This window comes from Zosterops lateralis (assembly GCF_965231275.1).
Source record: "Zosterops lateralis genome assembly, chromosome: 12".
NCBI lineage: Eukaryota > Metazoa > Chordata > Aves > Passeriformes > Zosteropidae > Zosterops > Zosterops lateralis.
This window is the reverse complement of record NC_139772.1, coordinates 19,266,549-19,291,469: the sequence shown is the minus strand read 5'-3', so window position 1 is coordinate 19,291,469 and position 24,921 is coordinate 19,266,549. Positions and strand designations below refer to the sequence as shown.

At 41.7% G+C, this 24,921-nt stretch overlaps 1 protein-coding gene across 2 annotated transcripts in view; it reads left to right on the top strand.

The window, feature by feature from the left end:
• GARRE1 (granule associated Rac and RHOG effector 1) overlaps positions 1 to 24,921 on the top strand; it is a 60,553-nt gene that overhangs the window by 15,762 nt on the left and 19,870 nt on the right. For both annotated transcript variants that reach the window (XM_083870531.1, XM_083870532.1), the window contains 2 exons: positions 13,065 to 14,394; positions 21,815 to 22,021. In XM_083870531.1, coding sequence (XP_083726657.1) covers positions 13,900 to 14,394; positions 21,815 to 22,021 — 702 coding nt within the window. In that variant the 5' untranslated portion in view covers positions 13,065 to 13,899. The remainder of the gene's footprint in view (positions 1 to 13,064; positions 14,395 to 21,814; positions 22,022 to 24,921) is intronic.

Below are 24,921 nucleotides of genomic sequence, written 5' to 3'. Positions count from 1 at the left end.
TCCCTGTAATTTGTAAGACTTTAACTTAATGTCCATGGTCTCTCAAGTATGAATAATTGCTGGAAGTTAATGCTCTGCATTGCAAACTGCCCTGAAGTGCAGATCTGTGGTATTTTAAGTTCTATAGATAAACCTTCCAACAAATTAAGCTGTTACATTGCAGTGGAGTACTGACAGTAGTATTAAATATCTTTTCCAGAGAAAGCTTTAAACCTATATCGTATAAATCCATTGTTTCTAATGCTCTTAAAAGTAATGTTAAATTGTCCTCAACAAGAAACATATGGCTGTAAATTCTGACATACTCCATGCACTGTCCTGACTGTCGGAAGCAGAGTGTGCAATGTGGAGGATATTTAATTTAAAAAATTGGGATAAGGGTCGTGAATTGTATGCTAGAAATAGAAAATAAGATTAGAGGTTATGTTTCAGGCATGGAGCTATCTCTGGGGGGGGGAACAGAACAAGGTTACTTCAAGGTTTGGAGCCTGGCTGGGGGATGGGAGAGGGGAGGAAATCCAGCAGTGGCTAAAAATGGTGCCTGGGGGAGTTTGTAGTAATCCACACAATAGGAATTGCCAGGCTGAGGAATCGCCCTGGTGCTGAGCCTTGTGCATTGTAGCTTCTCCTTGCTGCTGCCAGCTTAGTCATGGGCAGTGCTTGGTACCAGAGGGGGGGTCCTGGCTCCAGCACAGACAGTCCTGGGGCTGAAAAGGTCCCTTTCTCTAAACCTGATCCTGGGGAAAGGGGTTTGGAAGGGGCCTGGCGAAGTCCAGGGGAGATGCATCAGCTGGGATTGAGACATTGCTTAAATGTATTTGGCATCTTTGCAATGTCTCATGGCCTGCAGAACTTTACTGTGTCACTGTAAGGGCAGCAGAAAAGCCCTTTGTCAATAAAAGTTGCTGGGAAGGAGTGTCAGCATGGCTCAAGTCACCTAAATATCATTTAACTGAAGCTTAGTCTTTCATGTTGCTAATAAAGTTTAATTGACACATCAGAAGATGCCACTTAAAATTTTAAATGTTTCTCTCCTGTCTTAGTTTGTGAACAAAATCCAGCTGTTTTAAAGAGTATGGAGAGATGCCATAGGAAGTACTTGTTTAGGTGTGGGCTTGGGATCTTCCACTTGTGTGTGTGCCACTGTTGGGACTTGGTGCTTCAGGGGGAGCACTCCTGAGGTTTCAGAAAGATCTAAGAAATAATGCAAGTTTAAGTCTCTGGGTTTGCCTCTGGATGTTGTATTTCTACTGAATAATCAATCCCATTGTGTTAATTTGTTTTATGGATTAAAACATTACATTTGTTTCTCTTTCAAAATGCATTATACCAGCATAAATATCCCATTGTGTCCTCTGCTGCACAAAAGAGTTCTTGCACAACTCAGTGCAGAAATATTTGGCACATAACCTGGTGACAAATCATGCCCACGATTGAGGGCTTAGTTGTTTATATAAAACTATCAGTAGTTCTAATTTCAGGATGTGGTAAAGTGGTGTGACTGTGTTTTATAGGTTGTAGATTAGGATTGATAATTATTTAACTGCTGATGATTTTGTTGGGAAATATTTGAGAGTCTTTGGTGAATAATTTTCAACCTAAGAACAAGGCATTTTTTTTGAAGGGGAAAAATCCCATTCCATCAGCGGTAGCCCATCAGTATTTCTGTGCACATCAGCCTGACTGCTGTGTGCCTTTCCTTGCTGTATAGTTAATGCAGCAGCTTAGAGCTGGGAGGGAGGAGAGCACTGATAGAATTCTGTGTATGCATTTGTTAGCAAAGAGCTCTTGGGGGAAGTTATTTATACTCCTTCGTAGCCTCTACACCAGATTTATTTTCCAAATGTGTAAATTTATTTGTATTGGAAGAAACTAAATTTTGTGTTTAAGAATGTTAACTCTGTTTTGAAAGAAGCAGCAAAACAATTGTTAAAATATTAAAATATTTGCTTTTCTTAGTAAATGGAAAATAACTTTAATCAAGCTAGTCTTTGTAGGAAAAGCATATAAAATGTAAACCCCAGGTAACTAATTGCTTTTGAAGTCAGGAATTTCTTGCAGCTTTCTCTGTGTAAGGAGTGGATGGAGGAGACCCAAGGTTGCTGTGGAGTTCCTCAGCTGCAGCTTTTTGATGTTGACTTGTGGCTTATTTTGGCATTTACATTGTGTGGACAAAAGGCAACAAATGATTGTGTGGACTGAAATAGCAGGTAGGATTACTGGAGCAGCTAATGGAGGGCTCTGGAATCTGGAGTTGGGGCAATGGGCACTGCTGCCATTGTGGCCTTGGCTGGGACACTGGGGACAAGGCAGCAGGGGAGGATCCCCTTGTCCCCAGGGCTGGTACCAGCACTGGCACAGGATTGAGCAGCTTGGGGAAGGATTTTTTCAGTTGTCTGCTGTGTAAAGCAGGCAGAATAACTAGAGAAGCACTAAGCTTTGGGTGGTCTTGGAGGGAGAAGTGTTACAGGTGGCAAGTTTGGGCTCTGTCTTTTCCTTTGAATTTGTATTAGAGATTTATAAACTGGAAGGGTGCTATATTTGATCTTCTAACTAATCCTATTTTGGCCCCAGCTATGCAAGATGAGTTAGGGCTATTTTAAAAATCTCATCTATATTTAATTAAGCTTTAAAAATTCTGGCCCTAATGAGGAGGTGAATTCTGTGCCCAGGACACACAAGCAGCTTTTTTGATCAGAAAAAATGAGGAAGGGTTATGAAGTATGCATGCTCCTGCTTCTACTTTGCTAATCTTTATGATCTCAAATTACTTGTCACCGCTGTTCTTCATCAGCTACAGAGATCAGTTCTACATAAGATAATATATTACAAACCATAGATTTGTTAGATATAAAGCATTTTGACAGTTCAAAATGTCTCCTGTTACAGAGGTCTAGTTCAAGAATAATTTTTAGAATTAAAGTGAAAACTACTCAGCTACTCCTATTTATGGAATTGCTATTTACAGTAGTATTATGCTTTTATAATATTATGTACACACTGATGTTTGGTTTTGTTATGGGAGGGAGACTGTAATTCACACTGGTTTGCTCTGGTTTATTCATATCCTGTGACAGTGAATCAGATACTGCAGTCTGTATACAGACTGAATTGCCAGCCAGCTTTGGGCCCAAATATGGTAAACATAATTATGTTCATTTGCTGTAAAAATACATTCTCCTTAGTTTAACATTTTCATGATTACAGTTTTCTGGTAATTCCATAATTTTCAACATGAGAGGGATATGAAAGGCGTAATCATCGTGTCCCTCTCCTCAGTGTAGAATATAGTTTGTTTTCCTGGGCAAAACTCCAGCTGTTCAGTGATGAATCTACTGCTGCTCCAATACAGTGAGCCCATAAAGCTTTTGGAAGGGCTGTTCCTGGGACAGAAGCTGTGCTGTGGAGGCAGAATCTCTGTGTGCACAGACAGCAAAAGCCCCGTGGCTGCAACTGTGCTGTGGCACTGAGGGGATGTGCTGATGTCAGTTTTTGTGATATGGACTCCATATGCCTGTTTCCTATTTTTGGAAATGAAATTAATATCATTTGAGAATACTTAATACTTCTCGAGTAGGAGACTTTCAGTGAATGAGTTGGGAGAGCATTAAGATAAAGCTCCTACTCTGTACTGAAGAGAATAAATATTAGTAAGTATGGGATTAGGTTTTAATTTCAGTCACAAAGGAGAGTTTATGGTAATAGTTATTAAATGAAAAAGAGGATAGTTTCCATGTGGAAATACATGCTAGTAGTCACCACTTCATTTATACAAGGAGGTTAGGATTAGTACATTGAATGCAGCTAAAGAAGTGCGTTTGCAGGGTTTTTTCATTGTTTTGATGTAGTCTGGTATTGAGACTGTTGTAGACGTATTTTGTGGCAAGTGTTGAGAATTCAGGAGCAGCATAGTAATTTGGGTGAGGAAAGATTGTTGGTGTTGAGTTACTCCAAATGTTTTGAAAGCTTTCATCATCCTTGCTGCAAACAGACAAAAAAAATCACATACAGACTTTACAGGATTTGCTGTACATAATCTGTCTCATGTTTCTAGTAGTCAGAATTTCCTTCTTCATAGAAGAGCTTTAAATGTATAGATGATCTATAATTTTCTCTGCCTTGAAATGCTACTTTTATCTAACACTGCTAAAATAATTAAAATGCCTACTGAAGTTACCCTGAGTTTGGGTTTTTCAGAGTTGTATAGCATCACACACCCTTAAAACTGTTTGGCCTAGGGATATTTATTTCAGTGGGAAAATTCAAATGTGTGTGTGCTGGGAAGTGCAAGTCCTGGGGCATTTATGAAATGTGGTATCTGTGTTTGCAGGAGCAGCAGAAGGGCTGCAGGTCAGAAAGGGAACAGCTGAGCTGGGATGAGGAAATGTTTCTGTTTGCAGAGGAGTTGTAAACAGTGTGTCCTTGTGGCACTTCTGTGGCTGTGACTGTTCACTGCTTTCAGTGATTGCTGGGGTGGAGAGAGTGACTAAGTAAAAGTGGCTGATTTTGGCTTCAAAACAGATCCACTTCAACCTCCTTTATTCCTTGGAGGTTAAAATGGATACCCAGGGAAAGGTAAGAGCAGGGTAAATTTGTGGGCAATACTAATTTTAAACTGTCTTCAACAACTTGCTGCATCTGGGATTTCCTGGGCCTATGGTCAGACTGTTCAGTAACCCGAGAGAGCCCCTCTGTAAGGGAGGGTGATAAGAGACCAGAACTGCACACTAAAATTGAGGTGTGGGTAAACCATGGATTTATGCAGTGGCATAAGTATGTGTCTGGCTTTTCCAACATGACTGTTCCCTTCCAGATCTGTTCTTCTGGCTCTGCCATTCAGCATCAGGCTGATGTTTAGCAAAACCAGTCAATTGTAGCACTGAGATCACCTTCCTCAATGGTAAAGATCAGACCAGAGCCCATCATTCTGTGTGTGGGGTTAGGATTCTTTTTCCATGTACGAGTTGATAAATTTATCCCTAATTAATCTAGTGTCTTTAGTCCATTAGTCCTCTGTGTGTGTGTATATATATAATGTGTTTGAACCTGCAGTATGTCATGCCTGAATGGTGTAGTATTGACCTGGGTTCTTATTCCCACTTGTCTTTCCAAGTCTTGTTTAAGGTGTGATTTGTTCAGGACAATGAAAGCTTCCTCAGAAGCCGGACTGTTGAAAGAAGATGGTGTTGAAGAATGTCTTTCATTTATTTCTCTATGTACTTTGTCAAAGAGTGGGAATTATTCCTATTTTTCTGGGTGTGGAAGCTTTTTCTGCAGTGTTTGAGCCCATGGACAGATCATTTTAAGCTGATGAGACTAAAGCTTTGCGTGGAGCCTTCTGCCTGCCTTCTTGATCTGCAATGACTCAGCAGTAACTAAGCTCTTCAAAGTGATTTCCTAAACCTCTTTAACAAATTTTAGTAGAAATTTTTAGCATGGATCTTAAAATGTGTATTGAAAACTTCTCTTCCCAGTTAAGTATGACATTTGCTTATGCTGGAAAGCTGCAATTGATGGTGTAACAAGGAGTTTAACTCTTACCTGACCATGTGGGAGACACCACTGACTGGACCTGGAGCTAAACGTGTGCCTAAGTTCATTACTGAAGTGAGCCCAGGGGTTTAAGATGTCTGCTGTAATCTCCTGGGTTTGTAGGATGGTTTAGTGTTGGGCTGTTTTGTTGTTTTTTATTGTATTGTGTTAATCCCCATGGTTTTCTGCAGAAACTTGGGAAATGGTCATTTTTTAGTTTTTAGTACACCACTGAGAAACAATTAAATTTGCTTTCTTAATGCTTGTTTTTTTCAGTTAAGTTTTAAAAAGAAAACACCATCCTAGATTCAGTGTTTACATTTTTGCTTTTGAATACAGTAATAAGGAGTGACAGGGTGAAGAAAAATTGCCACGTGGGTGGCTTCTGCTCAGAAGGACTTCAAGTGTGGATGTGATGTGCTGGGTGGGGGTGCAGAGACACTTAATTGTCTCAGGTGGCCATAACTGGACCATGGTGCATAAGCCTGACCAAGTAATTTTCCTATTCCACATACACTTAATTGAATATTTCTCTATCTCAGCCTTTCCTTCCTGACTTCCCGTCTGCAGGAAGTGAAATCTGTGGCAAAGAAAGATCATTTACAGGAACATGTTAACTTAATCTGGGGGTTTTCTAGAAACTGTCAGCTCCCTGTCCCTGGGTTGAAACCCTGGCCTGCAGTTTTTCCCTCTGTTTGGAAGGGAAGTGTATTTTTCCCACGGATGGCTGTGTGCATAGGTGTCTCTTCCTGAGCAGTCCTGTAGGATCAAAGAATTCTGTGGGTGAGCTGTCCTGAGAGGCAGAGCTGTGCCTTTTCTACAGAAATTTGTGCTGCTTATGCTTGCTCTCAGTCTGGTCCCATGAGTTTTTTCCTCATCCTAGCACATTTTCCAGCTCTGGTGGGGGAGTGTGCCTGTGGCTGAGGGTGGTGAGTGCACCCTTTTGGGAGATGAGAGATGGAGCCTTGAGTCTCCCCTGGCTGACAGTCATGTGTGGGGATTTCTCTTGCTGTGTGCTGGGGCTTTGTTAGGCTGCTCTCTCAAAAGAATGGGCATTATTTTCTTTCTCTTTTCAAAGGGGAACTGGTCCTGCTTTCAAAATAGATAACATAAGCACCTATTTCCAAGGGAGGATTGAAACAGTGATCCTGATCTGACACAGGCATCTATTTTTGACACTGGCAGAGGCACACAAGGCTGAAAGAAGCTCTGGTTTAACACATTCCTTTCACCAGCTCTTCCTTTTGCTGTCATATCTTATTGCTGAGACTTGACTTAGTGCTGTTTGAAGTGTTACGTGTTTAACTTCAAACAAAATGCAAGAAGTCTCCTGATGGACTGTGGGCTCTGCCTTGGAAGAACCCATTTCACTGTGCTGGCAAGTCTGAATCTGACTGAGGGACACCTACATTCCATGTTTCTCTTTTAGGGAGTGTATTTACATGGGTTTATAGGGGTTTTTTTTCTGAAGGGTTAAGAGTTGCAAGTGGGGTGGTGTCATTCGGAGCAGGCAGACCCTCAGTACTTACCTAATTCTCCAAATATGATGTTCTTCAGCCTTCTGCAGTTTTCTCTGTTTCTGAGTGGTTTTCATGACAAAGTCTTTGGTTATTTGGGTTTTTTGGGCAGGGCATGGCCATGTTTTTGTCTTGACTTGTTCATTTCAGGCACTGGCACCTAACAGACATGTGCCTCTACAGGATTTTTCAGTACAAATGCAAAATACACAAATCAGCACAAATAACTTACTGTTGCTTTAAGGAGTGTCATTATGAAGGGAAGAAAACTCCAGACAACAGCATAATAAATTAGTTCAGAGACTGTCTATAAATACTAGGTAGATATATCATCAGTGAAATTGGTCTTTTGAGTTAATAAAACCAGGTTGCTGGTTTAACACATCTCAGTGCTTTGGTTGGTAATTGCTTCCCTGGTAACTGAGAACAGGTTCCAAATTAATAAATTATTCTGTTGAAATTGGAAGTGCTCAGTTTGATTCTGGCTGAACTGTGCTAACTGCACAGGCCCTGTGGAGCTCTGGTCCCCAGCTGGGGCAGGGGGGCATGGGGGCAGTTCAGTGTTGCTGCTGGCACCCATCTGCCCCCAGAGAGCCAGGAGAGTGGGCTCTGCTGAGCTGCTGCTGGGAATGGGACACCCTGGGAGAAGAATGTATCCAACAGGAGCTTCATGGAGTCACTAAGGATTCCCTTGACTACTTTTTTGTTTTGGTTTGGTTTTTTTTTTTTTTTTCTCCAACTGTTCTGGGCAAGCAGCCAGAAAGGAATCCCAATGAGCAATTCATGAGCTAACAAGAACTAAGATGATTTTGGTATAATGGTCTATTTCTGACTTCCCTCTATCCTCCTCCAATAGGAAATTTTTACAACTTGGGTGATAAAAAAACCTCCAAACTAAAAAACCCATCCAGGAGGTGCCTGGGTCTCCTGGAGGCTGCAGCCCACCCCATTAGAAAGCCTTGGAAAGCAATGCTGGTTTTCCTTCGTGGATCTGTAGCTCCAGACCAGAAGCAGGCAGGGTTTAGTGAGGAGAGTCCTCTCCCTGCTGGCATTCCCAGGCTGCTGGAGCTGTGTCTCCATCCTGCCAATTGTGGGATTGATTCTGGAAAAACTCGAAGCCTCATTTGCCCTGCTAGTGAAGATAATCAATACTTGTCAACCCCTATAAAAGCATTTGCATGCTTTAAGTATTTATGATGTGTTGGTAAGAAATTCCAGGTGCAGAATAATTTGGTTATGTCAGAGGTGGATGCACATTTTCTGCCAGTCAGCATTACTTGAAGGTGGCTTTTCTTGTTGACTGAGAAGTTTAATTTTTGAAACATAGTTTCAGCTCTTGTATTATTCTGAAAAGTTTTATGTTCAAAACAGTGTTTGAAAATGAAAACAAGTTTTAAAAGCCCACACGCATTTTTTGGGTGGATTGAATATATTAGACAGGTGCCATTCCTTTGGCAATTTTAATATTAATAGATGTGGTGCATTGATGAGAGTAGTGGAGAAGTTGTAGTCAAAGTCAGAATTTAATTTATCAGGCTGAGATTTGTTGCTGAAATTAGAACTGTTCTTTATATTGAATCCCTGGTCAGTGGATTCCAGTTTCTAGTATTTTTGAATGGATATGTTTTGTAGATGTAATCCACCTTCAGTTTCAGAGAATGTAAAATGAATCAACTCCCAGTTAAAAATGTGATGTCTGTCTTAAAATCCCTCCCCAGAAGTAGTTGAGGATACCTGACTGGTTTTTTTAACCTGTTTATATATGAGGATCATGAAAAGTTTCCTTGGAGGAGTTTCCACCATCTGTCCTAGTCCACTTGTGTTGTTACGTCCCCTTAGTGACGTGTGTGAAAAGAGGAGCAGGAAGGGCCCCGGTGCTCCTCTACAGCCCTGTGTGTGCCTCACCTGGGACTCCTTCCCATTTCTCCTGATTCAGTCATGCCTGTGCTTTCAAACCACCCTGCTGGACTGGAACTTCCCTGGCCAGGACTCTGTGCTGCCTTCTGCAGCCCTGGCTGCTGTCCCTGCTGTCCTGACCGTGGTGCTCAGGGGAGCTGAGGGTCCTGTTTGGATCCTGGGCTGCTCCGTGCTCTGTGCTGCCCATCCTTCCCAGCCAGGCTTTCCTTGGCCAGGCTCTTTGTGGACTGTTGTTGCCTGGTCACTGTCCCAGCCCTGAGCCAGCTGTGGTGGGGACACAGGGACACTGACCTCTGGGTGGTGTACAGACCTCCCTTGCCCTGCTCCCAGTTTGCTGTGCAGGTGTTGAGGATCATTTAGGGTATCTTTTGTTTAAGGTATTCACATTTGGACATCACACACATTAGTGGCAGGAAACTGTGAAGGTGGAATGACACCTTTCCTTGTGGGGTCACTTTCAGATTTGCACCACATTTGTATCACTGAATGCCAGAGGGACTTCTGTGTGTTTTTGACAGGAGGCCCTTGGCTCTGGCAGTTTCCTGGCCTTTTGGCCTCGCAGTGGGTTTGTTTGTTCAGGCTTTTCCCGGGTAAGCAATCTGGCTGCTCTGGCTTGTGTCTTTTGGAGTTAGCTTTTTTTTTGAACGTTAATTGAATTTAGTTTGTTTTATAGAAATGGTGGGTACAGTGTTAAGTTCATCCTGAGGTTTGGAATCTGTGTCTCATAAAATTAAAAGCAGCATGAAATAGCATGAAGGGTTACATTCAAAAAAATCAGCACAGGTGTTTTGGCCTATCTTACTTTTCTGTGTTTATTTGCATATTTGCTGGAAGGACAACAGAATCCATACAGAACACCATTTGAAGGCAAACTTTTGCCATTTTTAAAAGCTGAGGTCAGAACCTTTTTTAAAGCACTGTTTCCTCTGTTCAGTTTCCTGTGTTGATTAAAGGAAAAAGTTACCGTCTCTTCCAGCAGGATAATCCCAAACCGGACAGGTGAGGGATTAGACCACTCATGCTGGTCCAAAATGAACTGGGGGTACCAAATTCCACTTGTCTGAAAGTCTTCCTTGTTTATTCGTATCTTTTGCAACTGGTGAAGTTGGGGAAAAGCATTTTTCTGGGAAGTATCTAAGCAAAAAAAATTGGATGCTACATTTTAAAAAAGTAGCAAACTCAATTTGCATTTGCACTAATTTTCCTGCAATTTCTGTTTCCTCTATGCAAATGTGGCCATTTTCAGAGCAGCTTGTGCAGCTGGCTGATTCTCTGGAAGTTCAAACAGTCCGAACTAGTAGCAGTTCCTTAACTTCAGCATTAACTCCTTGAAGTGAGCATGTAAACAGTGTGCTGAGCTTTTCTAGTAGTGTTTTGCCATTTAGAGCAGGGTAGTATTCAGTGTGGAGCTAAGCTTATACTATATATTAGTTCTATTACAGTCTTCAATAGCACCTGAACAGCAGTGTTTTGGTTTTGATTCATAAAGGAAGGACTAAAATACCTTTTCTTGTGGTATGGTAACTTTTTTGATAATTTGTTCACTTGGTTTCTGTGAGTATTTCTGTTTTCCACAAAGTGAAGTATAAGCTTAAGGTTTATATTTTGGGTGATAAGATGCTCTTCTTGTATCACTAGAAGGAAACATTGGTTACTTTTTTCCCCCTAAGGTGGCAAGAGGTAGATTGGCCTACAGTCCATCCAGTCCAGTTCAGTGTGGAGTTCTCCCATTTAGTCCACACACCAAAAGCAGTGGGGAAGGGAAGGGAGAGCGTGGGAACCTTCTGTGCTTCGCTTTTTCAGGAAAAGATGCAAAAGGAGGAATGTTTATTTTGCACGTAGCGTGTCAGAGAGCTCATTATGGAGTTTCAGACATAGTATTCAGACACAAGGCTGGTACTGAGGCATGCAGCTTTCCTCTCTTTGGGTAAATATCAACTGAAAGTACTAAAGCTGTCCTCTTTAGGCCTCTTTGTACGTTTTATTACAAGGGAATTTTGAGGCTGAAGAATTGACTAAGTACCTGAAAGTTTAACTACAAAATTGTCTAGAAGGAAAACACAATGATTTGTCATTTTTGTTTATAACTGTAGAAAATATAAAGCCACCTTTTTTTTTTGTTTGTTTGTTTTTCCTATTCATTGCATTTATGTTCTTCTAGGATGCAGCAGGTTTATGTATTGGTGAAATATCTGACCACTCCAAATGATGAGTTCAGTGTGTTTGATCCTGAAAGACTCTGTGTGTAATCACAAGCACTGAGCTGAGGTACATCTCTGATAATCTTGTCTAATTCAGTGCCCTAGAGCTTGAAAACCCTTCCTTGTTAGTTTTTTTCTTTCATGATCATTTCTTAAGTTCCTCTGCAATGAGAAATTTCATGTCTACTTAGGAAAAACAATCACTAATTTACTTGTACGTTGCATTTAAATTAACCAACTCTCTTGTTCCATCTACATTTATATGCAATCAAGGAAACCAATTTAATCATGCTCTTCACTGTAAGGCACCACAGCTTGTAAAACAAGGAGAAAATTACTTTCAGCTATGCATGTGACATAAGACTTCCTAGAAAATTATGGTTTTAATGAGTTTCTTGCATTTTGACACATTCAGTGTGAATACGAGAGAAGTATAAAATAGTTAGGGAGGTAAGTAGTCAGCTTGGAGTACTTTAGGGATGCTGAAATGCATATGAGAGTTTCTTTGAGTTTTAGATTTAAAAAAAAATGAATATGAAAGAATATTTAGATATTATAGAATATCTAGATCTCCAAAGCAGAACCATCTGCAGCAGTGACTTCCTGAAAAACTTGTGTCCTATTGTTTTAATGGGAGTGAGACTACACAGCTCTGGGTGTTTTGTCCTGCTGTATCTTGCCTTCTTCTTTATCTGTGGGATGTTTGTATCCTACATATGTGCCAAAATGGGAATGAATGAATATTGTGTGTGTTCAGACAGATGAACACACACAATGTGTTCATTTCTTATGGAAATAAGAAATTTTGACTGAAAATAAAATCTTTGTTCCCCAACCATTTTGACAATAGCACTACAGATTTCATTACTCAAATATAATAGCTAGAGGAACAGTTTGTTGTTAAATGAAAGGGCTCCCAGATTATTCTTCTAAGTGCCTGGGACATTGCAATTGCTGCAGTAAGGAAAAGGATGTTCTTGTTTGATAGAGTCAAGTGGGGGTGTGTGTAGGAGAGGGAGGGAGTGGCCTGAAGTGTGACTGGAGCTAGGACTGGGCAAACTGGTGGAAGGAATTGTATCCTTCTGATACTGTCCTGACACTGTTTGATCAGTGTCTGGTGTTGAACACCTCATGCTCCATCTTGGCTCTTTCCCAGTGCTCAGCTCTGTTCACCTCCCTGCAGATGCCTTCAAGGAGCCCTTGGAGGCTCTCCAGCTGCATCAGGGTTTGCCAGTAGGAGCAGGGCAGTACAGAAGTTGTATTTCCTACTTTGATGTGTGCTGAGAGTGTTATTTAGACCAATCAGATTCTTAGGCAGTTGTGCCTCGTATTCCACCTTGTGTATGAGAGATGGTGTCTGCCCATCACACTGGAATGGGACACAAATATTGTGTTTCTCAGCTAATGTCTGTTGTTGTACTAAAAAAATAAATAAAATAAGGACCTGTATCTGTTGACTTAGTAAACTATTAAAATGAATGGGAGAGTTCTGCAATAAATTACAGTGCATGACAAAAAGTTTTAATTGATTTCATTCTTTAAATAATTTTAAAGGATGAGATTAGAAAATGTGATTAACTCTCCTTGAGCTCTGCAGTAATAACCTTTTGCTGTTCTTAACTGTGCAAGACTTGCTTGGGGATTAACCAGACTCTTAAGTTTGACAGTCTAGAATGAAAGAATTAACAAGAAAATATTCAACAGTGTTGAGTTTAGCAACAGGATGACACTGTCCTCTAACAGCCTTTTAAACTGTCAGTGCAGCTCTCTCCCTTTGGATCTTGGGTGTTGACAGTGTGTGCCCAGAAACGTGAACCAGGACACTGCACGAGTTAAATTTTTAAATCTTCTCATTGTTCTCTAATGTTTAAACTTTTTTTTTTTTTCTCCTTCACAGGAAATGACCTAGAGGCCTTACAAATACATTTGTGCATTTTTGTTCTGAGTCTGCAATTGAGGGCAAACGCAGTCTGGAAGCACCACTTCTTAATGTTACAACAGAAACAACTACCTCAACAAACAGGAAAGGGGAAGAAGGCTTGCAATAACAAACACTCTAGTTTTTAATAGCTTATACTTGCAAAGTCTTCTGTAAACAGTCCAGATTTTATTTTCCCCCTCCAATATTAAGAAGAGACACTACAAGTAAGCAGAGTTGGCAGACTGGATCTGTCAAGACGTTTGAAGATATTTGATCTGCTGACATAAGGATTTGCTTTTTCAAAGAAAGAGCCTCTGCACTGCTTTTATAATCGCTGTTGATCGGTGCTTTGCTCCACTTTTCCTGATACTACTAATGGGAGAATTGTATTAAGGTATTGCTTCTAAAACTATTATTTGCATTGACGAGATTAACTTTTGTAGATGCAACAGCAAGTGACAATGTTATGCTCATGAAGAACTTGTAGGCGATCACTTCTCTGCTCCAGTTGGCTTTTCTGCCTGTGGAGGGGATACCACACGAGAGACAGAGCATTACTGAGATACTTGGGCTTGCTTTTTGAGTACAGTTTCTAACTGCAGCAGGGCTGCACCGAACACTGAAAACACGGAGTCAGCAGATCTGCTGCCGTTCCCACTGCTGATACAGATTATACAGACACTTGCCTTTCTGAAATGCCTTTTGTGAAACCTATGTACACAGTCCCGCACTGTTACTGTACATAGATACTTGAGGAAGGAATTTGACGAGTGATTGTTAATTCAAGAACTCTCTGGACAAGCACTCACTTATGTATTGCTGCAGTGCACAAGAAAGCAAAATGGACTATAAGCGGCGCTTTTTGCTTGGCGGGTCCAAGCAGAAAGTGCAGCAACACCAGCAGTATCAAATGCCCGAGCTGGGCAGGACCCTGAGTGCCCCGCTGGCCTCGGCCACCCCCAGCACCCCCCTGATGTCCCCAGCTGCTGCGGGCGGCTGCTCCCACCCCGCCTCCCACACGACTCCCATTGCAGACATCCAGCAGGGAATCTCCAAATACCTGGATGCCCTCAACGTCTTTTGCCGTACGAGCACTTTCCTCACGGACCTTTTCAGCAGCGTGTTCAGGAACTCGCACTATTCCAAGGCAGCTATGCAACTGAAAGACGTGCAGGAACATGTCATGGAAGCGGCAAGCCGACTCACAGCAGCAATAAAACCAGAAATAGCAAAAATGCTGATGGAACTGAGTGCAGGAGCTGCAAACTTCAAAGATCAAAAAGAGTTCAGCCTACAGGACATTGAGGTAAGTTACCTTGGAGGATGCTGTTCTGCATGTTAATTTGTATCATTCCTTCTTAACTGGATTTCTCATCAAAATCCCTTCTACATCCAAAGTTTTCTCCACCTTGCTGTGTATTTGTGGGTAATGCTGGTGGAAAAAGAAACTATTCATTTCTTATGTACTAAGAAAATACTAAGTCATTTCTGGGATCTGACCTCCATCCGTGTTAAATTAGGTATTTAGTAGGTGTTTCTGTAGAAGAACCAACTAGACAAAATTTTTGAACAATTTTGTTTTATGTTAGCTGATGTTTTTAACAACGTTATGCCATGGTGTTGTAAATCAGCCTACACTTTCCTTGCTAATATCTGTTCTGAGGGGAAACCTGAGCATGTGGGAGTAGCATATTGTCATCAGTGTTTCAGTAAAACTACACACTAGTTGACTAATAATATTTTATCACTCTTTAGAACTTTTTTGTCTTTTTGAGCTGTTGTAAGAGGAAAACAACACACTTTGTGAGATATTATTGCTGCAAAAAGTTGTCATGACTTCCTCAAGAATCAGGATTCAGAGAGGATCCCCAGCTTTCCACCATGCCCGCCTGGGAAGGTCTGGGTATTTCTCCTCTAGTAAATGTGTTACCTAGCTGGCAGTGTTAAGTAATAGTCACAGATAAATCCCTGGAGTTTTAAGTAGTTTCTTGTGTTTTGACATATTTCTTTACTTTGCAGCAGTTTTTGCAGAGTTATTCCTTCAGAACTACATCCTGAATGGAGAACCTACTTCTAAGTTCTCTTGCTTTTCATTTAGATTTCAGGTAACTTTGTAAGAGTGAATGTTTGTGCCTGTCAGGCATTATCTGCTTTCTCTAACTGCACCACTTCCAGATGGAGTTGTTAAGGAGGATGCAATTTGTCAGTCACAGCTCTCCCTACAGTTATGTACTACATTTCTCAGTGTTGTATACTTGGTATGGAAGGAATAAGAGGGACTATATATTTGCTATAAATGTCTTCTGTAGGCTGATATTTTTAAAGACAATCCAATAACATCACTCTTTAGCTAAAGCTGTAGCAATGGACATAAAAAAGTGAGTTTAGGTAATTAATTGATCTTTATAATAGATGTGTTAAAAGACTTCCTGAATTAAAAAAAGCAAGAGCGTACAAAGCACTAGATGTCTTCTAGGGGGTTTTGTGTCCTTGGAAATGCTGTCTTTCCAAGTGTTGGGGTCACCTGTAGGACTGCTTTTGTCACATGGACAGGCAGTGGTGGGTGGTTCTGCCCTGCCCCTCACTCTGTGCAGGGGGGTTTGCTCAGCAGCAGCTGAGAGCAGTAGCAAAGCAGTGTTTGCATGGGATGGGTGCAGTCCTGCCAGCCTAAAGGCACAAAAACCTGCTTTGGTCCCAGCTTTACCTGGCCAGGCCAGCCCCTGTTCTGGGCTCCTGTGCACTTGCAGTGCTCCCTCCCTGCCCCAGCAGCTCTGTGCTGGGAACAAGTGTGTGGGGAATGCAGCAGAGCAGCTGCTCCTGCGCTTTCCTCCTGCACCTCTTGGGCTGTCCCACTACTTCTCATCGTACTTTTCTGGTATCTTTTTCTTCATTAAAACTGCATCTTGCACATGGCTTTGAAAAATGTCTATATGTAAGATTTATGGGAACTTCTGTATGATGAGACAAGTAGTGTGTTCTGCTTTGGCTTAAGCAGCAGCAGAATGTAGGGATTTGACAGCAACCCACGTGGTTCTTCTGTGGGTCAGTCAGGACTGTGGTGTTCTGTGGGGTAGAGGAGTGGATTCTGCAGGCAGAGTGGATGGTTGTGCCCAGGGAGCAGCAGCTGCTCACTCTTGAAGTGGACCTTGGCAGAGGCCAGTACAGGAATGTATTTGTTTGTAGGTGACTTGAAAACACAGGATATAAGTGTGCTTGAGACCTGCTGAACTAAAAATAATCTTGGACAAATGAGTTTTCCAGTTGGGGTGGAATTCAGAGAGGAATGTTGCAATATTTAAATAGACTTTTCCAGCCTCAAGACTGGAGCCTACTGGGCAGAAGTTCTGGAGAACCATCCTCGGGCTTGTGGGAGTCGTATGTTGGGTAAGAGTCAGTGTTGTGCAGTTGGAAATAATAAACTAGTGCTGTTGCTGTTGTGCAAAGAGACAGTTACCATGTATTTAACACAACCCTAACCTGCAAGAACCATGAACTGAGCACTTAACTCTTCACTGGTTATTATGGCCTTAAACACAGCAGTGCACATGCACAGCACTGCTGGTGCACTTGGAGAAATATGGAGTAACTGGAGAGGCAGCAGAGGAGAGTAGCAAGAGTAGTCAGACATCCAGGGAATAGGACATCAGAGAACAAATTGAAAAGATGGACACTACAGATGAGGAGGCTAAGAAGGAAAATCAAAATTGCTCAGGTATTTTGAGAGAAGCTGAGAAGCTGCCAGAACATGTCCGTGTCTATTCTTCATGTCCATGAAAGGTGGAGCAAGGAACTTAAATTTCAGAAGGAAAGATTCACATTAGATGCTGTGTAAATCCTTTGTAATGTTAGTGGAGCACTGATGTGGATTCCTACAAAGGGTAGGGAGCAGAGCTTACAGAACAGGTTAAACCTGCATCTGGCAAAACTGACCTAGGAGAAATTGCTCCTTGCTAGGGATGGAAGGGTCACCTGGTGAGATCTTCTCCCATTGTGCTTTTCTGGGCTTTGAAGACTGAGCTGTTGATGCTGAAATTTCAATTTAAAAAGTGGTTTGCTTTTTTTTCCCCCCGGTGGATAGAGAAGTTAACATTTCATAAAACTGCCAGCAGGATTAAAAAACTCATGGTGTAAGCAGAAGAACATAAAGGGCTTGCCTGACTTCATCAGAGTTTACTGAACAGGGAAGTCGTGGGGGAAGAGTGTGAGGCAGCATAATTGTTCCCCTGGAAAATACCAAGAGGGGAGTACAGGTGTATCTGAAGTTGCTTTGTCAGCTTCTCTAGTGGGTGACTGAGAGGACTCACAGCTCTGAGAGAGGATTTAGAGATGGTGGAACACCCGAGGGGCAGCTCAGCAGTTCTCTGGGAATGGCTCTGATTCGAGGGATGGAGGCTGGTGTTACAGGAACAGTGTGGGGAGCTGTAATTCAGGGTGCAGTGGGGCAGAACCCCAAATCCATGAGAAGGACATGACAATGAGACTTTGTATGTGTGAGCCCAGCTAAAGAAAATGCACTTTTCCTAAACCTGCTTAACATAGGCTGTAGGTTTTGGAAGGAATGAGAAGTCCAAGCAGAGCAGGTTTGGCTTTAGGAATCAAGCAGAGAGAGCTGTGGTTTTTCTGAGGTGCCACACACCTTTATCTACTGTAGTGGGCTCTGCCCCCCAGGGAAGGCAATATCAAGAAAACTTAAGTTTTGATGAACATACCTGACTTGAATTTGGACTGAAAATTGTTGTGCAACCTGGACTGTAGCACCACAGGATGAGGTTTTTAATTTATTTATTGTTACTTAGAACAAAGCTTGCTAGTTCAGAGCTGTCTGCCAGGCTGTGTAAGAAGGTGACTTCTCTTGATCAAAGTGTGATGACAGATGGAGTTTCCCAAGGCTTCTTAATTTCAGAAATGCAAATGCTGATTTTTGTTTTCTTCTTTTTCTTTTTCCCTTTCAAACACCTTTGAATTTTGGGGTATTCTGTGCCTGGATGAGTGAGGAACAGCTTGGAAATCCGGGTAAATGAGAGGGTGTTTTCCATATCTGTTTGTCAGCTGGGGGAATGCAGTGACTCTGTACTTCTGTTAATAAAAACATTAAAGCAAATCCACAGGGAGGAGTAAAACTGGTAAAAGTAAGATTATTTCCCCATTTCTTGTGAAGCTTTGCAGAAGCCTCAGTACTGCAAAATATAAAGAATGACCTTTAGTTACACAGGGCTTGTGTATTGTCTTAGAAGTAATAGTAATGAGGGGAATGTCCACGTTGCCTTCCTGTACAAAAGGGAAGCACGGATGGGCACCAGAGATATTCTTGGATGCTCTGGTTTGTATTAAATGGAGATAATTTTTGGCTTTTATGTGTGTAAAATAGCCTAAGATTTTTTGAACAAGAATCTTGTGAGACAAAAATGTCTGAGTAAATATTAAATGTTGGCTTTCCTCAGCAAACATTGTGAAGCCAAATTTAACTATTTCTTAAGTTATTCTTTGCTGGGATTTTCAGGGATTGGCTCCAGACTCTTTGAGTTGAGGAGCTGTTAGTAGCAAAAAAAATACTTTGTCTCACATTTTATTTGCTGCTTTTTATTTTTAAAATGCTTCACACTAAATTGTTTTTCTACAAAATGATAGTGACCACTTCTGTAGCTGTCAGGATCAGATTATCATGAATAGCTTTTCACTGCTGGAAGAAATGAGTCTCTTGGGTTTCTCAAGTCTCACAGCTTCTGCTGGGGTCTAGTTCAGCCTGCAGGTGATTCCAGCCCGTGGGCAGGACTGAGTCTTCCCTTGGAGGTGTTCTGTTCATGAGATCACTCCTTGGAATTGCGGGGAACTGCTTTGTAGGAAAAATGAATAATATTCTGCCCACTTCTGGTCATGTACATGAAGATTGGTGGCTTATAATGGGGCACAGCAGTTCAGTGGCAGCCAGGCTGTGCCACTAAGGATGCTGTTAAGGGAAAAATCCAAACGATTCTGTGGTGTTTGGCTTTTTGACCATTCTGCTTGTTTAAGGAAATAGAAAGAAAAAAAAAGAGGTAAAAAAAGAAGCAAGTTTCGACATAAAATGGTAATTGGAGAACTTCAAGTCAGTGTTTGTATCAAGTGTGGAAGACTGACATTCTGTTTTAAGGAATCTATTGTACAAGATTTTCTTGCCAGGGACTTTGTGTGGCATCCCTGTTTAGCAGCGAAAATTGGCAATTTTGTGTACACTCTGTCCAGTGGAATATTCCGAAGTTGATTGTGTGATTAGGAGGATAAAGTGGGACAGAGTAACCTAACACTGCATCTCACCTGGTGCTCTTGTTGGGAGGGAACCAAAAGTCCCATTGGTTCCTACTGCCTTGAGCAGGAAAAGAGAGATTCCTTCAGGTAAGGCTCTGCTGAGACAAACAGCAACCCTGCCTGATAAAGGTCAGGGAAGTCAGGGGGATGGAGCTTTGTTCTGTGGGACAAAAAATTTGGAAGCTGAAGACCTCATTGTTTATGCAATAGAAATGAATATGAGAAATTGAGACAACATCACCACTCCCAAGGAAATCTCACTGGTTGACACCTGAGATGATTCCAGTTCGGCTTTGATTCCTGCATAGTTTGTAGGGTTTGTGTTTATTCTGGTCTGAAGGAGGAGAGTCACACACTTCTGCATGGGAAAGTAGGGAAAATAATCTTGAAAAAGACATGGTGGTGTCTCTAACTGTGGAAAAAGTGGAAAACTGCATCCATGTGCTGTTGCAGGGATGTGCAGCAGAGGTTCCCTGTGCTGCTCTGGGGTCAGTGCCCAGCCCTGCCTGGGGGTGGTCACTGCCTTCCCCATGGATAAGGGAAAGTTTGGGCTCTTTGACACAAAATCCGATCAAGTGAGCTCTTTAAAGCTCTTTATAGCTTTAGAGTGAGTTTGGCATCTGCCATCCATCCAGAGGGAGTGTTTAATAGTGGAGAAATCCTCCACCGTTTTGATAGTGAAGCAATTTCAACCATCCTTACCCATTTTGGAGGAAGACTGAAATGGATTTTTTTTCAAACAAAATAAAAGTTCAGTAAAGCAAATGTTACTATTTATCTTCACTGTTTAGGATTGTAAGCTATAGTAGGAATGTTGTGTGCTGCCACTTAAAGCCTAAATCATTTGTTTATTTTGACCATTATTCCCAGGCTGGGGAACTTCAACCTTTGTACCTTAAATATTCTTTGAAATTTAATCAGCTTGAAATTCCTAATGAGCACTAGTTTCATCTTCCCCTGAGAACTGCATTCTTCCTACACAGGAATAATTCACATCACCAGTTGCCTTCCTGCAGTTTTCTTATAAATCTTTCTAATCTTGTACCCAGGAAGGTTGGAGTTTTCTTCATTTTATCATTTGCTGACTGTTTTTTTAATAAGGCAAGCTCCACTTTCAGAGGTCAGTCAAAGTACTAAAAATGTTTAATTTTATGCCTTGTACAAAGAAGGGAAGTGATTGAACCAGAATGGAATGTCAAAAGAGGTCTGGATGCAGTGGAAGAAAGCACTGCCACCACTGGTTCTTCTGAAGTAGATAGTAAATGCATATAGCTGTTCCTGTGACTGGGGAGTCCTGCCAGGAAGATACATTGTGTCTGAATAGTTTTACTCCAGACGAATGTAGCTGAAAATAAGGCAGATGATTTAATGGCTCTGAGGCATGATGGCTTTGTGCATTATCTGTGTATTTTATGAATTATTCCTAAAATGGAATTCAAGTTGAGTCTTTTTTAATAAATCAAAGTCAAATACACATTTTAAAGTGCTTTGTGTGATAAACGCCATAAAAGAAACACTTTGAATAGCTTTTAAATACTTTCTGCAGTGATTTGGAAAATCCCTCTTTCTCTGCAGTTCTCTAGTTTTACACTTGGTTGTCAGCTTTTTCCTGCCCAGGGAGGCAGATGGAGTTTTCCCCCTGGAGCCGTGGCTCTGCAGGGTGTCTCTGGGTGGGCACCAAAGGGCTCTGGCAGAGCAGCTTTGCTGTACTCGCGGTGCCCGGGGTGTCTTTGGACACAGCTGGAGGGACAGGCCCTGGGGGGATGTGGCATCTCCTCAGCCCGGGGAGCCTTGGCTGCCCTGTCCAGCCCTGCCCTTCTTGAGGGAGCATGGCAGGACCCACTGCAGTGCAATATTCCAGAGGCACATCAGTGCCAGCACTGGCACTTCTGTCACACAGTGCCAGGGCTCAGCTTTGGACTCTCTGTGGGGTTATGGGGCAAAAGGCTGCTGGGGCCCATTACCACTCTGCCTGGAGGGTGAACTGCTGGGCCAGCTCCTACATTTTATGTTAGTGTTTTAAAATGATTCATGTTTTGTTGCTGCTGTTTTGGGTTTTTATCAGCAATTCAGCCAGGTCTTTGTGCAGGTGGGTTTTGGTGTTGACTTGTCCTTGTGATAATATGCTAGTCCTGTTTTTGGTTTTGATTTTGCCAAGTAACTGAGCTTGCTTTTCATTTGTCAAGTGGTCAGAACTTGAGTAAAGAACTAAAAATGACTCAGAATTAGTCTTGTGTCCCCTTCATTCTTAGAAAATAATCCTCACTTACTTTAAATAAATGGTTAAATATCATATCTTACTTACAATCTGAGGCATTACTTTAATTAAAAAGATGAGAGTTTAACATAGATTCTTACCCCAAAGACCAAACAAAAAGGAAGAAGGGGAACTTCCATGAGCTCTTCTATGTGCTTGAAACTGATTTGTTTGTCTCCCACAGGTACTTGGGCGATGTTTCTTGACAGTGATGCAGGTCCACTTCCAATTCCTGTCACAAGCTTTGCAGAAGGTCCAGCCAGTGGCACACTCCTGCTTTGCTGAAGCTGTAGCTCAGGAGAGGAAGAGCGTTAGTGGGACTGGAGCCTCAAATATAAACCCCACAAATGAGCTGGAAGATGCAATAAGATCATGGAGAGGAGCAGCAGAGGTATGGAGGTCGTGCTGTAAGCACAGTAGATTTAGTGAAACCTAAAGTCAGCCTGGGTTCCTAACAAAGGAAGAAAATACCTGATTTTAAAGACACGCTGCACTTGAAGGGGGGAACGTGGCACAGTTGGTTTTCAGACACTAAAACTCATTTTCCTCATGTGATGATTGCACTGTCTTTGCTCTGGGTGAAGTTTTCTTTGCAATAGAGTTGTACATAAGGGGTAACACAAGCAGAGCAAACAGATTTTTGTTATTAGTGTTCAAACAGGGCAGACAGAGGGAATTGAAAATAAACTCAACGAGTCTTTGTGAAAACAGAGCAAAAACTTGATGAAAAATAATCTAGATAATGGCTATTTCTCTCAGTTTTTGAGCACAAATTCTATACTTCTAAATCTTTGTGGTAATGCTTAAAACTTTTGTTTTCATGCTGTTAAGCTTGATGTTGCTTGATCCATCCGTTGTTGGAATGTGACCCTTGTTACTTAAATGTGCCACTCTCTGGACTTGTACTTTCCCAAAGTACAAGTGGAATCCTTTCTTTGCCAGCCAAAACCAGTACTTTATAAAGATGTTCAGTTTTATGAGGTTTTCTGCTTTCCCTGGCACTATTAAAGTCTGGAGACTGATAGATCAGAATGAATTCAGACACAGAGTGTGTGTTTTCCCTAAATGAAGAGGACTTGGAGCATGTGCTTTTGCAGTCTTATTGGGCCCACATGGCTTGTTAGTTCTCCTGACTGGAAATCTTGTCAAGGTCTCCATTTATGACTAACATCTGCAAGGTACAGGAAAGCAAATGAGCTACATGCATGCAGAGGGATGATGTGTGATTTTTACTGCAGCATTGGATAAAATAGGGATTTGGGAGTGCTTTAGGTGTATTACAGATAATTGTAACAGGTCTAATCCTGGTATAGCTGCACTTCTTTGGCATAAAAGTATTTAATTTTATGTGTAATATACTTAGCTTCTTAAAACTACTACAATTTCTAGAAATGCCCTGCAATTGCTATCAAATTTGTTTAAACTGTGGTTAAAATGAAACTTGGCTTCACAGAATTGAGGATCTTAACTTTATTTTTACCTTTTGAGCAACCCACTTCACCTATTTCTGGTTTTCAGAAATGCAAACCCTGTATTTCAGAATAGTTTTGTACAAGTATTATATTAATCAAATCCTGTATTAAACATATATGGGGAGGAGAGAGATAAAATACAGATTTTTCATAGTTCCAAAATAACAATAGGAGAAACTTCTCAATTTTTATGATTGACTGAAGTAACTGATTTGAAGTATTTGTGTGGGGTATTACGATAGCATAAGGAAAAATACATGGTTTCTAAATAAATAAAATTTCTCCTAATTGTAGATAGAGTAATATAAATAATTTTGAAAGAAGGGGGATTTGAAATACTGAAATCTTTGCCATTTTTTACTTTGGAGTGGAAGGCAATCGATTGTTTTCCTGTAGAATCAGCCTCTCTGGCAGGAGAACAGTGCTCCTTCAGAGTGAAGTTTTCTTAGGATTTAATCTGGTTGTTTCCTCACCCGAGATTCCAAGGCTGGTGGTTCATGTGGGCACGAAGGGAGTGATTTTCCCTCTTGACCTCTGAAGGATTTAGGGTCTGCTGTCTTACTCTGTGTTCTGTGCTGAGCTCAGTGCTCGGTGTTCGGCGCAAGAATGATGAGGAGTCTCAAGGTCTTGGTTTTCTTGGTTTCTCGCGTTGTTTGTTAGTTCTTATCTTTCAATTCTCTGTGTCTGGCCAAGATGTTCACAGCAGCTTCGACACAATGTGACTCCCCTCCTGTGTCCGGCCATGGTGTTCACATCAGCCTGGACACGAGGTGACTCCTCCTGTGATGGGAGGTCGCTACCTCTTATACAGATAACTACGTACCCATTGTTTGCAATTCTATGCCAATGTCTATCACCTATACTAACAGGGTCATGTCTACTTTGATCCAATCCACTGAAACTCCCTTGTGCCCATGTCACTGCAGAAGATGGATGCCAAGGGAGAAGAAGAAGAACCCAGGGCACTGCCCTAAAATCACCGTCTTGTCCCTTTGCATCTACATTCTAAAAATCCAAAACTACAAAATCTTCTGCACAGTGATAACTACACTACTCTCAGTAACACCTTTGTGACTTGCAGTTCTTCTCTCTGTTAGAAGTTTTTCTCATGGACCAAAATCAAAGACTGTGTCTTCCTGGGCTCTGTGACCGGCAAACCCCCCTGCACAGATCTCAGACCCGCTTTTTCGGGTCCCAGGCCTCTCTACCGAGGTCTGTGACTTCCCAGGGCGCCCAGAGGGATGCCCTGGACTCCAACAAAGTTTAAAGTGATGCTTTGTCAGTTGCTCAAAACTGGTGTTGGTCTTTAAGATTTACTTTGGGAAATGCAGTAATTCTGTACGTGGGGTGAGCCATGTCTGTCCATTGGCTGTAGTAGCAGAACCCCCAGTTTGGACATCCTGCTTTACAGCAAGACTCCTTCCTAGACTGGAAAATAACCCACATCTATTTCTTTTACCCTGCTCACTGATGTAGGATTTTACAGTTAAAAGTAGATATTTGGCTTATGTCTTGTTTTTCAAAATCATATTACACAAAGTCATTTTCTTGCTGTGCTAAGTTGATCTTAGCATTGTGTGGCTCTTCTCCAGTTGCCCCACGGTAATCACCCATAACTTTATGAAATGTATCATCCTGTGAACACAGGAGTGCTTGTACACATGATGTAACATATTTTCTGTTTATGTTGGAGTTATGAGTCCGTGCTCAGGTAACCACAGCCATGGTGTGGTCTGTGCAACAGGATCCCTGAGAGGGAGATGAAATAGTAACAGCAAACAATGCTGAGCCCAAGTCCTGGCCAACACCCATGTGCTGC